The 14,211-nt window shown below is 52.0% G+C and overlaps 1 protein-coding gene across 1 annotated transcript in view; it reads left to right on the forward strand.

Annotated features, from left to right (window-relative positions):
* The first annotated feature begins 4,165 nt into the window (after positions 1-4,165).
* LOC106592132 (trinucleotide repeat-containing gene 6A protein) overlaps positions 4,166-14,211 on the forward strand; it is a 30,161-nt gene continuing 20,115 nt past the window's right edge. The window contains exons 1-9 of the mRNA XM_045715964.1: positions 4,166-4,228; positions 5,351-5,575; positions 5,886-6,136; positions 8,198-8,275; positions 9,354-9,533; positions 11,171-11,326; positions 11,440-11,556; positions 12,356-12,490; positions 12,606-12,701. Of these exons, the coding sequence (XP_045571920.1) occupies positions 4,198-4,228; positions 5,351-5,575; positions 5,886-6,136; positions 8,198-8,275; positions 9,354-9,533; positions 11,171-11,326; positions 11,440-11,556; positions 12,356-12,490; positions 12,606-12,701 (1,269 nt within the window). The 5' untranslated portion in view covers positions 4,166-4,197. The remainder of the gene's footprint in view (positions 4,229-5,350; positions 5,576-5,885; positions 6,137-8,197; positions 8,276-9,353; positions 9,534-11,170; positions 11,327-11,439; positions 11,557-12,355; positions 12,491-12,605; positions 12,702-14,211) is intronic.

Genomic DNA, 14,211 nt, shown 5'->3' on the forward strand with positions numbered 1-14,211 from the left:
TTGGTTTTGGGTAGCAAAGCAATCGCTATCCTATCTTTAATTTGCTGGAAGCGAGAAGCGTCTTGCTCAGTCGTTAGCTGTGTTGGAAGCGAGAAGCGTCTTGCTCTCAGTCGTTAGCTGTGTTGGAAGCGAGAAGCGTCTTGCTCTCAGTCGTTAGCTGTGTTGGAAGCGAGAAGCGTCTTGCTCTCTGTCGTTAGCTATGTTGGAAGCGAGAAGCTTCTTGCTCTCTGTCGTTAGCTGTGTTGGAAGCGAGAAGCTTCTTCCTCTCAGTCGTTAGCTATGTTGGAAGCGAGAAGCTTCTTGCTCTCTGTCGTTAGCTGTGTTGGAAGCGAGAAGCTTCTTCCTCTGTCGTTAGCTGTGTTGGAAGCGAGAAGCTTCTTCCTCTCTGTCGTTAGCTGTGTTGGAAGCGAGAAGCTTCTTCCTCTCTGTCGTTAGCTGTGTTGGAAGCGAGAAGCTTCTTGCTCTGTCGTTAGCTGTGTTGGAAGCGAGAAGCTTCTTGCTCTCAGTCGTTAGCTGTGTTGGAAGCGAGAAGCTTCTTGCTCTCAGTCGTTAGCTGTGTTGGAAGCGAGAAGCTTCTTGCTCTCAGTCGTTAGCTATGTTGGAAGCGAGAAGCTTCTTGCTCTCAGTCGTTAGCTGTGTTGGAAGCGAGAAGCTTCTTGCTCTCAGTCGTTAGCTGTGTTGGAAGCGAGAAGCTTCTTGCTCTCAGTCGTTAGCTATGTTGGAAGCGAGAAGCTTCTTGCTCTCAGTCGTTAGCTATGTTGGAAGCGAGAAGCTTCTTGCTCTCAGTCGTTAGCTGTGTTGGAAGCGAGAAGCTTCTTGCCCGTTCCCCTACCCGTTCTGTAACCCGTTCCGCAACGCGTTCCCCTACCCGTTCCCCTACCCGTTCTGTAACCCGTTCCGCAACGCGTTCCCCTACCCGTTCTGTAACCCGTTCCGCAACCCGTTCTGTAACGCGTTCCCCTACCCGTTCCGCAACGCATTCCGCAACGCGTTCCCCTACCCGTTCTGTAACCCGTTCTGTAACCCGTTCCGCAACCCGTTCCGCAACGCGTTCCCCTACCCGTTCTGTAACCCGTTCTGTAACCCGTTCTGTAACCCGTTCCGCAATCCGTTCCGCAACGCGTTCCCCTACCCGTTCTGTAACCCGTTCCGCAACCCGTTCTGTAACCCGTTCCGCAACCCGTTCCTGCTGAATTGAAATGATTGTCATTGTTTTTGTTGTTGTCGTGTTTCATCCAGTGTTGAATATAGTGAAATCAAAAGCATATTTCTTTTAGTGTTTTAATATTTTTGAAGGAATTTAGTCTCCAATTCAAATATATGTATCCTATTGTAAAGTAATTCAAACATTCAATCTCATTGGTGTTTTTCCTCCTAAACCTTTGCGGCTGAAGTCAACTTTAAAAGCCCGTTAAAAACTGGTTCTGATAAAGATATGATTTTAAAAAGATCAGAATTTGGGACCGTTTTTTTTTAGTTTTCAGACGCAATATCCATGTATTTCAGTATCTCTGACTGCCATGTGGATGTTTATACAAGTGTAAAGCGAATTTGGGTCCCTTTTTAAATTTGTAAATTTTTTTAAAGGCTCGATTTTTATAAATAACGTTTTATTTCTTAATAAAAATTGATTTTTCTTTTCAAGGTGCTGGTAGACTCGGTCTGCAGTGACGCGCCTTCCTCCTCGTCCAACTCGGCATCCGGCAGCAGCTCCGGCAGCGACCCCGAGCTCACCTCAGAATGCATGGACACAGACTCCGCCTCTAGCTCTGGCGGCTCGGAGAAGAACTTGGTCACCGTGATGACGTTGTCGTCGCCGCCCGCGTTAACGGAGACCGTAACGGGAACCACTTCTCCCCCCTGACGGTGACTAACGGCTGCGCCCCTCCTCCCTGTAGCAGCAGCAATAACGTCATAATGTGTAACGGGGCGGTGAAAAGCCCGTGGGGGGGGGCGTGACCAACGGCTCGGCGATGAACGCCGGCCCCGACGACAACGACGCCTCCGCCCCCGCCGACGGTAGCCGCGGCAACAAGCCGAGCCACCGGGCGTCGGCCAACGGAGCTGGTGTGAACCCCAGCACTTTGAACCCAAATGTTAACCACAGTGCCTGGCCTGGTCCCCAGGGACCCTCTGGCTGTAAGATTGGCCAGCAGGGAGGCTCTCTGGGCTGGGGAGCGATACAGCCGGACAGCCTCTCTCCGTCTCTATCAGAACAACAGCACCACCTCCTGAATGATACTACTGTCAAGACTCACCACCTTAACACTGAAGCGACCAACGGACCAAATAACACTACTAACGCCATAAACACCTCTAGTTTACCAAACTCTACGGGCGGCTCAGTGCAGAGGAACGAATCCGGCTCGGGGCAGCGTTCCTGGGGAGCTGGAGGAGGAGGAGGAGGAGGAGGAGGGTCAGAGCCTGGAGATCAGCTCTCCAACGGGACCCTCTATGGCGCCCAGCACCCCTACAGCGACGGCCTGGCAGGGGGCTTCTCTAAGCCCTGGGGGTTTCGGGCCCTGGAGACACTGTGAACGGCCAGGGACAGGGCCAGCCCTCCTCCCCTGCTGCTGCTGCTGCTGTTTACAACAGTAAAAATAACAGCAAGACCCCTGTAGGGAGGTGGGACTCTGGCCCCGCTGCTTCCTCCTCTCCTCACAACCTGTCCTTGGGGACTGGAGGAGGTGGGATCAACGGGAACGGAGTGGGTCCTGCTGGCATCCCCCGACCGTGGGGCAGCGCCTCCTCCTCTTCCTCCTGTTCTTCATCTGGCTCCTCCTCCAACAGGCAACCCCCAATGGGGAGTGGAGCTCGTTGCCCGGCAACAAATCTCAGGATTCCAGCGACGGACGGAAGTCGGGGGAGGAGCCAACGGCTGGAAGAGTCTTGAAGATGATGCCCTCAGGATGGGAGGAGGAGTGCAGGGACATGCGAGCGGGTGCTGGGGTACGTCTGGAGGCAGTGAGGGGAGCGGGAGAGCTCTGTAGGCCGTAGCTTAGACCGGGACAGGAACGATCCCCGTCGAAGAGTCCCCCCTCCCTGGGTCAACTCAGCAAGTCCTCTCCTGTACAGACGTGGACCCCGTGTCCTCTGCAACACCGGCTGGGGTCAGACCCCCATACGCCAGAACACAGCCTGGGACGTCACCTCTCCCGCCCCCAGACCCGATGACAGGAAGCCCGGTAACGGAGGCCCTGGCTGGGGATCGAAAGCCACGCAGCCCGTTCTCAGACCTCCAGCTCTGGAGGATGGGGGGACGGGCCGGGAAATACAAGCCCAGAGTCAGGAGGGCCTGCCTGGGCAGAGCAGAAGACCTTGTCTGGGTGTGGAGACAGAGACAACAAAGGCCCTGGAGGAGAGCGAGGATGGGAGAACAGCAACTCTTCCTCTACCTGGGGTAACAGCCAGAAGGAAGATCAGTCCAACACCTGGACGAACCCTCCTAAACCCCAAAAGCAGCAGAGCTGGGGCGCCCCTAGTGGTGGTGGAGACCGCTCCAGAGGAGGAGGGAGCAGCTACTGGGGCCAGCCCCAGAAGACTAGCGGGTCTGGGGGATGGGACAACGACAGCGACCGTTCGGGGTCTGGAGGATGGGGTGAACCCGGCCACCCGGTCAACACCAACACACACACCGACGACAGCAGCAGCACCTGGGGTGGCAGCGGAGGGTCCAACACCCCTGAACGCCCCAACAACCCTCACTCTGGCTGGGGAGAGCCCTCCGTATCCATCCCCGGACCCAAGCCCCAGAACCACCAGACCCAAGGGGATGGGGCGAAGTCGGCCATGAAGCCCAACCACCCTTCTCAGAACTGGGGAGACCCGGCGCCCCCCTTCCGATTGGGGTAAAAGCCCAGACTCTAATTCCAACCCTGGCCAGGACCCTAGAGGACTTCCACCAGGTGGTCCCCAACCCTCAGGTCCCGGAGGTTCCAAACCCAGCGGCTGGACTGGAGGGGCGGTCCCTGTTGGATCCTCCCACAAAGAGGAGGAGCCTACCGGGTGGGAGGAGCCTAGTCCAGAGTCGGTGAGGAGACGGATGGAGATCGACGACGGGACGTCGGCATGGGGAGACCCCAACAAATACAACTGTAGCGGGGTTAATATGTGGAACAAGACCAGCCAATCAGAGCAGGATGCCATGGTCATGACCAAACCCCGCAGACCCAGCAGCCCCCACCACCCCTGAACAACATGGCCGACAAGGACAAGACCTGCAGCCCTGGTGAGTGGAGGGAGCTTTACACACACACACACACTAAGGGGAGGTGGAGGACACTGTGTGTGTGTGTGTGTGTGTGTTTGGGTTGCGTCATCCTTCTGGAATGTTCTACAGCATTGATTTTTCTCTCTGAGCTGTGAGAGCAGGCAGAAACACAGACCTTTGTTTGGTCTGAAATACAGAGAGTTCCAGGGTGGGTGGGGACTGAGAGAAAGGGGGGATGACTGAGACAGAAAGGGGGAGACTGACAGGGAGAGAGAGACAGAAAGGGGGAGACTGAAAGGGCTGTATAAAACCACTCCCAGATCCAGGGCTCTATATAAACTACTCCCAGATCCAGGGCTCTATATAATCCACTCCCAGATCCAGGGCTCTATATAAACCACTCCCAGATCCAGGGCTCTATATAAACCACTCCCAGATCCAAGGCTCTATATAAACCACTCCCAGATCCAGGGCTCTATATAAACCACTCCCAGATCCAGGGCTCTATATAAACCACTCCCAGATCCAGGGCTCTATATAAACCACTCCCAGATCCAGGGCTCTATATAAACCACTCCCAGATCCAGGGCTCTATATAAACCCCTCCCAGATCCAGGGCTCTATATAAACCCCCTCCCAGGTCCAGGGCTCTATATAAACCCCTCCCAGGTCCAGGGCTCTATATAAATCCCTCCCAGGTCCAGGGCTCTATATAATCCACTCCCAGATCCAGGGCTCTATATAAACCACTCCCAGATCCAGGGCTCTATATAAACCACTCCCAGATCCAGGGCTCTATATAAACCACTCCCAGATCCAGGGCTCTATATAAACCCCTCCCAGATCCAGGGCTCTATATAAATCCCTCCCAGATCCAGGGCTCTATATAAATCACTCCCAGATAGCCTCATGCTAGGCGCTAAACGCTAGCCTCATGCTAGGCGCTAAACGCTAGCCTCATGCTAGGCGCTAAACGACTGTTATTGATCCGTCTGAGACTAGAAGCCCAGCTCGTCTGTTATTGATCAGTACAACAGCAGAGTTCAGAAGGTACAAAGTTACCTGCCATTTAGGAATCTCCATCTCACATACCTCCGCCTCTCTCCCCTCTTTCCTCTCCCCCCCCTCTCCTGCCTCCAGGCTGGGGTGAACAGTACGGAGGTCCCCAGAAGATGGAGTCAGGAACGTGGTGTGAGCCGTCAGGCCCCCCTGTCTCTGTGGACAACGGGACATCGGCCTGGGGGAAACCCATGGACACCAGCTCCACCTGGGAGGAGCTGGGACACAGAGGGGACAGAGACAGAGGGGACAACTCTGGGACGGGAGGCTGGGAAGGACCTGGACCACAGAACCACCACAAACCTGGTGAGACACACACACACACATCCCCTCGTCTCCTCCAGGTCCCGGTCTCCCCCAGGTCCCGTCCCCCTCGTCTCCCCCGGGTCCCGTCTCCCCGGGTCCCGCTCCCCCGGGTCCCGTCCCCTCGTCTCCCGGGGCCCGTCCCCCTCGTCTCCCCCGGGTCCCCTCCCCGGGTCCCGTCCCCCCTCGTCTCCCTCCGGGTCCCGTCCCCCGGGTCCCGTCCCCCTCGTCTCCCCGGGTCCCGTCCCCCTTGTCTCCCTGTTCTCTCTCCAGGGTTTCATCCCTTTCGTCCTCTCTCCCCTCCTCTCTCCAGGTCCCAAGCCCATGCACCAGCAGGAGAGTAATACCTGGTGTGGTGAGGAGGTGTCGTGCCAGTCCAGTTGGGAACCAGAGGAGGAGGTGGAGATCGGGATGTGGAGCAACGCCCCAAGTCACCGAGACCGGGAGAGAGACGGTCACAGAGAGAACCACAGAGACCGGGAGAGAGACGGCCACGGTCAGGACAACAGGAACAATGGGCCCCAGCAACACAGCTGGAACTACATGAAGAAAATCCCTCCTAAGGTATTACTGTGAAGGTCATTAACCAGGTCTCTCTGTGTAGGATATTAACCAGGTCTCTCTGTGTAGGATATTAACCAGGTCTCTCTGTGTAGGATATTAACCGGGTCTCTCTCTCTGTGTAGGATATTAACCGGGTCTCTCTCTCTGTGTAGGATATTAACCAGGTCTCTCTGTGTAGGATATTAACCGGGTCTCTCTCTCTGTGTAGGATATTAACCAGGTCTCTCTCTGTGTAGGATATTAACCAGGTCTCTCTCTCTGTGTAGGATATTAACCAGGTCTCTCTCTCTGTGTAGGATATTAACCGGGTCTCTCTCTCTGTGTAGGATATTAACCGGGTCTCTCTCTGTGTAGGATATTAACCGGGTCTCTCTGTGTAGGATATTAACCGGGTCTCTCTGTGTAGGATATTAACCAGGTCTCTCTGTGTAGGATATTAACCAGGTCTCTCTGTGTAGGATATTAACCGGGTCTCTCTCTGTGTAGGATATTAACCAGGTCTCTCTGTGTAGGATATTAACCAGGTCTCTCTGTGTAGGATATTAACCAGGTCTCTCTGTGTAGGATATTAACCGGGTCTCTCTCTCTGTGTAGGATATTAACCAGGTCTCTCTCTCTGTGTAGGATATTAACCAGGTCTCTCTGTGTAGGATATTAACCAGGTCTCTCTGTGTAGGATATTAACCGGGTCTCTCTCTGTGTAGGATATTAACCGGGTCTCTCTCTCTGTGTAGGATATTAACCGGGTCTCTCTCTCTGTGTAGGATATTAACCAGGTCTCTCTGTGTAGGATATTAACCAGGTCTCTCTGTGTAGGATATTAACCAGGTCTCTCTCTCTGTGTAGGATATTAACCGGGTCTCTCTCTCTGTGTAGGATATTAACCGGGTCTCTCTCTCTGTGTAGGATATTAACCAGGTCTCTCTCTGTGTAGGATATTAACCAGGTCTCTCTGTGTAGGATATTAACCGGGTCTCTCTGTGTAGGATATTAACCAGGTTCTCTCTGTGTAGGATATTAACCGGGTCTCTCTCTCTGTGTAGGATATTAACCGGGTCTCTCTCTCTGTGTAGGATATTAACCGGGTCTCTCTCTGTGTAGGATATTAACCGGGTTCTCTCTCTGTGTAGGATATTAACCGGGTCTCTCTCTGTGTAGGATATTAACCAGGTCTCTCTCTCTGTGTAGGATATTAACCGGGTCTCTCTCTCTGTGTAGGATATTAACCGGGTCTCTCTCTCTGTGTAGGATATTAACCGGGTCTCTCTCTCTGTGTAGGATATTAACCAGGTCTTCTCTCTGTGTAGGATATTAACCAGGTCTCTCTGTGTAGGATATTAACCGGGTTCTCTCTCTGTGTAGGATATTAACCGGGTCTCTCTCTCTGTGTAGGATATTAACCGGGTCTCTCTCTCTGTGTAGGATATTAACCCGGTCTCTCTCTGTGTAGGATATTAACCAGGTCTCTCTCGTGTAGGATATTAACCGGGTCTCTCTCTCTGTGTAGGATATTAACCGGGTTCTCTCTCTGTGTAGGATATTAACCGGGTCTCTCTCTCTGTGTAGGATATTAACCGGGTCTCTCTCTCTGTGTAGGATATTAACCGGGTCTCTCTCTGTGTAGGATATTAACCGGGTCTCTCTCTCTGTGTAGGATATTAACCGGGTTCTCTCTCTGTGTAGGATATTAACCGGGTCTCTCTCTCTGTGTAGGATATTAACTCGGGTCTCTCTCGCTGTGTAGGATATTAACCGGGTCTCTCTCTCTGTGAAGGATATTAACCGGGTCTCTCTGTGTAGGATATTAACCGGGTCTCTCTGTGTAGGATATTAACCGGGTCTCTCTCTGTGAAGGATATTAACCGGGTCTCTCTCTCTGTGTAGGATATTAACCGGGTCTCTCTCTGTGTAGGATATTAACCGGGTCTCTCTGTGTGGTCTCTGTGTAGGATATTAACCGGTCTCTCTCTGTGTAGGATATTAACCGGGTCTCTCTCTGTGTAGGATATTAACCGGGTCTCTCTGTGTAGGATATTAACCGGGTCTCTCTCTGTGTTTCAGATGAACAAATCAGTGAACAAGCAGGAGGATGCCTGGATGACCCAGTTTGTTAAACAGTTCAACAACATGAACTACGTTGTGAGTATGCAGCCTTGAACCTTGAACCCTCAAAATCAAATGCTGTTTTTTGTAACAACTCACCGAATACAACAGGCGTAGTAGAACTTTACCGTGAAACGCTGACTGACGAGCCCTTCCCCGACGACCGACGGAGCCCTTCCCCCGACGGAGCCCTTCCGGCCCGACGGAGCCCTTCCCCCGACGGAGCCCTTCCCCGACGGGCCCTCCGCGGAGCCCTTCCCCGACGGAGCCCTTCCCCGACGGAGCCCTTCCCCCGACGACCCGACGGAACCCTTCTCCCCGACGACCCGACGGAGCCCTAGCACTACGCAGCTGATTTTTAATAACCAACTCTTCATCAAACTTTTTGATTTATTTCAATCAGCTGGTTTCTCCACTTTGGGATGTGAAGTCCTAAATGGAGGTTAGGAATTGTCCTTCTGTTGGTCCAGAAGTGCTTGGTGGTCACATGAGATAATAGTATGATCTTTCTGCACCAAAAATAAAGATAGAAACTCAAGAAAAGTTGTTAAATAGCGAAGAGGGGTTGGAACTCGTCAGATGTCGCCCTTCAGGGTAATCTGTTCCCTGAACCCGACCCTTCAGGTGGGACTGTAACCGGTCTTGGGTTTTCTGTTCCCTGAACCCGACCCTTCAGGTGGGACTGTAACCGGTCTTGGGTTTTCTGTTCCCTGAACCCGACCCTTCAGGTGGGACTGTAACCGGTCTTGGGTTTTCTGTTCCCTGAACCCGACCCTTCAGGTGGGACTGTAACAGGCCTTGGGTGGACTTATGTGTAACAGATCTGCCTGCTAGGACCTGAGAGCGAGATGATAAATAATTGTACAATTTCTGCTGCTGCACTTGCAAACCTCTGCCTCCAGGGGCAGCAGCACTACCACTAGACCAGCCCCCAGCACATTAGTGGACTCTCTCTCTTTCTCGCTCTCTCTTTCGCTCTCTCTTTCGCTCTCTCTTTCGCTCTCTCTCTCTCTCTCTCTCTCTCGCCTCTCTCTCGTCTCTCTCTCTCTCGTCTCTCTCTCGTCTCTCTCTCTCTCGTCTGACCTATCTTTCCCTCTCTCTGTCCATCCCCTAGAGGGACTCTCCTGAAGACTTGTCGAAGAGCAATAAGATGGAGATGGGAGGAGGGATGATGTCAGACAAGCGTATGGATGTGAACATGGGAGAGTACAGTGGAGTGATGGGGAAAAACCCTGCCTCCAGGCACCAGATTCACAAAGAGCCTTCCATGGAGAGAAGCCCTTACTACGACAAGGTACTGTCTTGTGTGTTGCTCTTTCCTCTGTCTGTGTGGTGTACCGTCTCCCAGCGCTGCACTGCCCCCTGGTGGTAGCTCAGTGTTATATCAGAATGTAGCCCCCTGGTGGTAGCTCAGTGATATATCAGAATGTAGCCCCCTGGTGGTAGCTCAGTGATATATCAGAATGTAGTCCCCTGGTGGTAGCTCAGTGATATATCAGAATGTAGTCCCCTGGTGGTAGCTCAGTGTTATATCAGAATGTAGTCCCCTGGTGGTAGCTCAGTGATATATCAGAATGTAGTCCCCTGGTGGTAGCTCAGTGATATATCAGAATGTAGTCCCCTGGTGGTAGCTCAGTGATATATCAGAATGTAGTCCCCTGGTGGTAGCTCAGTGATATATCAGAATGTAGTCCCCCTGGTGGTAGCTCAGTGATATATCAGAATGTAGTCCCCTGGTGGTAGCTCAGTGATATATCAGAATGTAGTCCCCTGGTGGTAGCTCAGTGTTATATCAGAATGTAGTCCCCTGGTGGTAGCTCAGTGATATATCAGAATGTAGTCCCCTGGTGGTAGCTCAGTGTTATATCAGAATGTAGTCCCCTGGTGGTAGCTCAGTGATATATCAGAATGTAGTCCCCTGGTGGTAGCTCAGTGTTATATCAGAATGTAGCCCCCTGGTGGTAGCTCAGTGATATATCAGAATGTAGTCCCCTGGTGGTAGCTCAGTGATATATCAGAATGTAGTCCCCTGGTGGTAGCTCAGTGTTATATCAGAATGTAGTCCCCTGGTGGTAGCTCAGTGTTATATCAGAATGTAGTCCCCTGGTGGTAGCTCAGTGTTATATCAGAATGTAGTCCCCTGGTGGTAGCTCAGTGTTATATCAGAATGTAGTCCCCTGGTGGTAGCTCAGTGTTATATCAGAATGTAGTCCCCTGGTGGTAGCTCAGTGTTATATCAGAATGTAATCCCCTGGTGGTAGCTCAGTGATATATCAGAATGTAGTCCCCTGGTGGTAGCTCAGTGTTATATCAGAATGTAGTCCCCTGGTGGTAGCTCAGTGTTATATCAGAATGTAGTCCCCTGGTGGTAGCTCAGTGATATATCAGAATGTATTCCCCTGGTGGTAGCTCAGTGATATATCAGAATGTAGTCCCCTGGTGGTAGCTCAGTGTTATATCAGAATGTAGTCCCCTGGTGGTAGCTCAGTGTTATATCAGAATGTAGTCCCCTGGTGGTAGCTCAGTGATATATCAGAATGTAGTCCCCTGGTGGTAGCTCAGTGTTATATCAGAATGTATTCCCCTGGTGGTAGCTCAGTGTTATATCAGAATGTAGTCCCCTGGTGGTAGCTCAGTGTTATATCAGAATGTAGTCCCCTGGTGGTAGCTCAGTGACATAAAAAGCTTTGGCTTTCTTTCTCCTGTCGCTTCTCTGGCTTCCTCTCCTCCTGTTGTCTTTCTCCCTCCATCCTCTGGGGCCTCCTCTCTCCTCCCTCCTTCTCTTTCTCCCTCCATCCTCTGGGGCCTCCTCTCCTCCCTCTCTTTCTCCCTCCATCCTCTGGGGCCTCCTCTCCTCCTGCTGTCTTTCTCTCTCCTCCCCTTGATTTCCACGATGTCATGCCTCTTCCTCATCTGTCCTTGCCTCTGCAGCTCTCCCTGCCGCTCTCTGCTTACGATAGATCCGCCTCGGAGGAGCTCTCCTCCAATCACGGCATGAGCTTTTCCCCCTCCCACTCTGCTCAGCCTATCCCCTCTCTCTGCTCAGGGCAGGCTCCCACCCCCTCTGTCTCTGAGGCTGGTAGGCAGGTGAGTGGTTACTGCTGCTCTTGAATATAGTGTGTGTGTGAACAATCTGTCTGAAGTGTGTGTATCCTGTGTGTTTGTCTTCTTAACGTGTGTGTGTGTGTGTGTGTTTTCAGAATGTAAATTCCATGTACGGCAGCAGTGTAGCCCCGTCTCATAACGCTCCCCAGCCCCTCAACTCAGCCCAGAACAATCTCCGTAACCAAGTGCCTCCACCCGTCCTGTCCTCTCAGGTACACACACACACACACACACACACACACACACACACACACACACACACACACACCTGGTGTGATTATCTAAAAATGTGAACCAGAAGGTCCCTTTTAAAGGGGATGTGAACCAGGGGGTCCCTTTTTAAAGGGGATGTGAACCAGGGGGTCCCTTTTAAAGGGGATGTGAACCAGGGGGTCCCTTTTAAAGGGGATGTGAACCAGGGGGTCCCTTTTAAAGGGGATGTGAACCAGGGGTCCCTTTTAAAGGGGATGTGAACCAGGGGGTCCCTTTTAAAGGGGATGTGAACCAGGGGGTCCCTTTTTAAAGGGGATGTGAACCAGGGGGTCCCTTTTTAAAGGGGATGTGAACCAGGGGGTCCCTTTTAAAGGGGATGTGAACCAGGGGGTCCCTTTTAAAGGGGATGTGAACCAGGGGGTCCCTTTTAAAGGGGATGTGAACCAGGGGGTCCCTTTTTAAAGGGGATGTGAACCAGGGGGTCCCTTTTTAAAGGGGATGTGAACCAGGGGGTCCCTTTTAAAGGGGATGTTCAGCCTCCTGAAGGTCCAACAATATTCTCCCCATTGCCTTATTATTGACATCTCTACTGATCTAGCTGTCCTCCCAGTGCAGGAGGTCTGAGTCTGTAATACTGATCTAGCTGTCCTCCCAGTGCAGGAGGTCTGAGTCTGTCATACTGATCTAGTTGTCCTCCCAGTGCAGGAGGTCTGAGTCTGTAATACTGATCTAGCTGTCCTCCCAGTGCAGGAGGTCTGAGTCTATAATACTGATCTAGTTGGCGTGACTGTGTTCCAGGTCCCTCCCTCTCTACTGAAGTACCCTCCCAGTGCAGGAGGTCTGAACCTGTTTGGTCCACAGCAGGTCGCTGTTCTCAACCAGCTGTCTCAGCTCAACCAGCTGTCTCAACTCAACCAGCTTAACCAGTTACAGGTGAACACACACACACACACACACACACACACACACACCTCTCTAACACTTAATTCCAGTGAACTGGGATGTAAAATGTTGTGTAGTTCCTGACGAGGTGGTTTTGTCTCCGCAGCGTCTCCTCCTCCAGTCGCAGCAGCAGCAGAGGACCATGCCTGGTGGACAGCAGCAGAATCACAGACCCATCCCTGGTGGACACCAGCAGCAACAGGTACATACTGGCTCTCTGTCTGGCTGGGTCTGGCTGGCTGTGTCTCTGTGTCTGGCTGTGTCTCTGTCTGGCTGGCTGTGTCTCTGTGTCTGGCTGTGTCTCTGTGTCTGGCTGTTGTGGCTGGCTGGCTGGCTGTGTTTCTGGCTGTGTCTCTGTGTCTGGCTGTGTCTCTGTGTCTGGCTGTGTCTCTGTGTCTGGCTGTGTCTCTGTGTCTGGCTGTGTCTCTGTGTCTGGCTGTGTCTCTCTGTCTGGCTGTGGCTCTGTCTGTGTCTGTGTCTGGCTGTGGCTCTGTCTGTGTCTGTGTCTGGCTGTGGCTCTGTCTGTTGGGGCGGGCTCTGTCTGTCTGGCTGGCTGTGGCTCTGTCTGTCTGGCTGGCTGTGGCTCTGTCTGTCTGGCTGGCTGTGGCTCTGTCTAATGCTGTAGTCTGTATATAGTCTAGTACAGACTAATGGGGCAGTCTGTATGTGGGGCAGTCTGTATGTGGGGCAGTCTGTGTCTAGGGCAGTCTGTGTCTAGGGTAGTCTGTATATGGGGCAGTCTGTGTCTAGGGTAGTCTGTGTCTAGGGTAGTCTGTGTCTAGGGTAGTCTGTGTCTAGGGTAGTCTGTATACGGGGCAGTCTGTCTGTAAAGGGGCAGTCTGTCTGTATACCGGGCAGTCTGTCTGTATATGGGGCAGTCTGTATATGGGGCAGTCTGTATATGGGGCAGTCTGTATATGGTGCAGTCTGTATATGGGGCAGTCTGTATATAGTACAGTACAGACTAATGGTGCAGTCTGTATATAGGGTAGTCTGTATATAGGGTAGTCTGTATATAGGGTAGTCTGTATATAGGGTAGTCTGTATATAGGGCAGTCTGTATGTAGGGCAGTCTGTATATGGGGCAGTCTGTATATAGTCTAGTACAGACTAATGGGGCAGTCTGTATATGGGGCAGTCTGTATATGGGGCAGTCTGTATATAGGGTAGTACAGACTAATGGGGCAGTCTGTGTATATGGAAGTCTGTATATATGGAAGTCTGTATATGGGGCAGTCCGTATATAGTATAGTACAGACTAATGGGCAGTCTGTGTATAGGGTAGTCTGTATATAGGGTAGTCTGTATATGGGGCAGTCTGTATATGGGATAGTCTGTATATAATACAGACTAATGGGGTAATCTGTATATGGGGTAATCTGTATATGGGGTAATCTGTATATGGGGTAGTCTGTATATGGGGTAATCTGTATATGGGGTAGTCTGTATATGGGGTAGTCTGTGTATGGGGTAGTCTGTGTATAGGGCAGTCTGTATATAGGGCAGTCTGTATATAGGGCAGTCTGTATATAGGGCAGTCTGTATATGGGGCAGTCTGTATATAGGGTAGTACAGACTAATGGGGCAGTCTGTATATGGGGCAGTCTGTATATGGGGCAGTCTGTATATGGGGCAGTCTGTATATGGGGCAGTCTGTATATGGGGCAGTCTGTATATGGGGCAGTCTGTATATGGGGTAGTCTGTGTATACG

The sequence above is a fragment of the Salmo salar genome, chromosome ssa03 (assembly GCF_905237065.1).
Source record: "Salmo salar chromosome ssa03, Ssal_v3.1, whole genome shotgun sequence".
Taxonomy (NCBI): domain Eukaryota; kingdom Metazoa; phylum Chordata; class Actinopteri; order Salmoniformes; family Salmonidae; genus Salmo; species Salmo salar.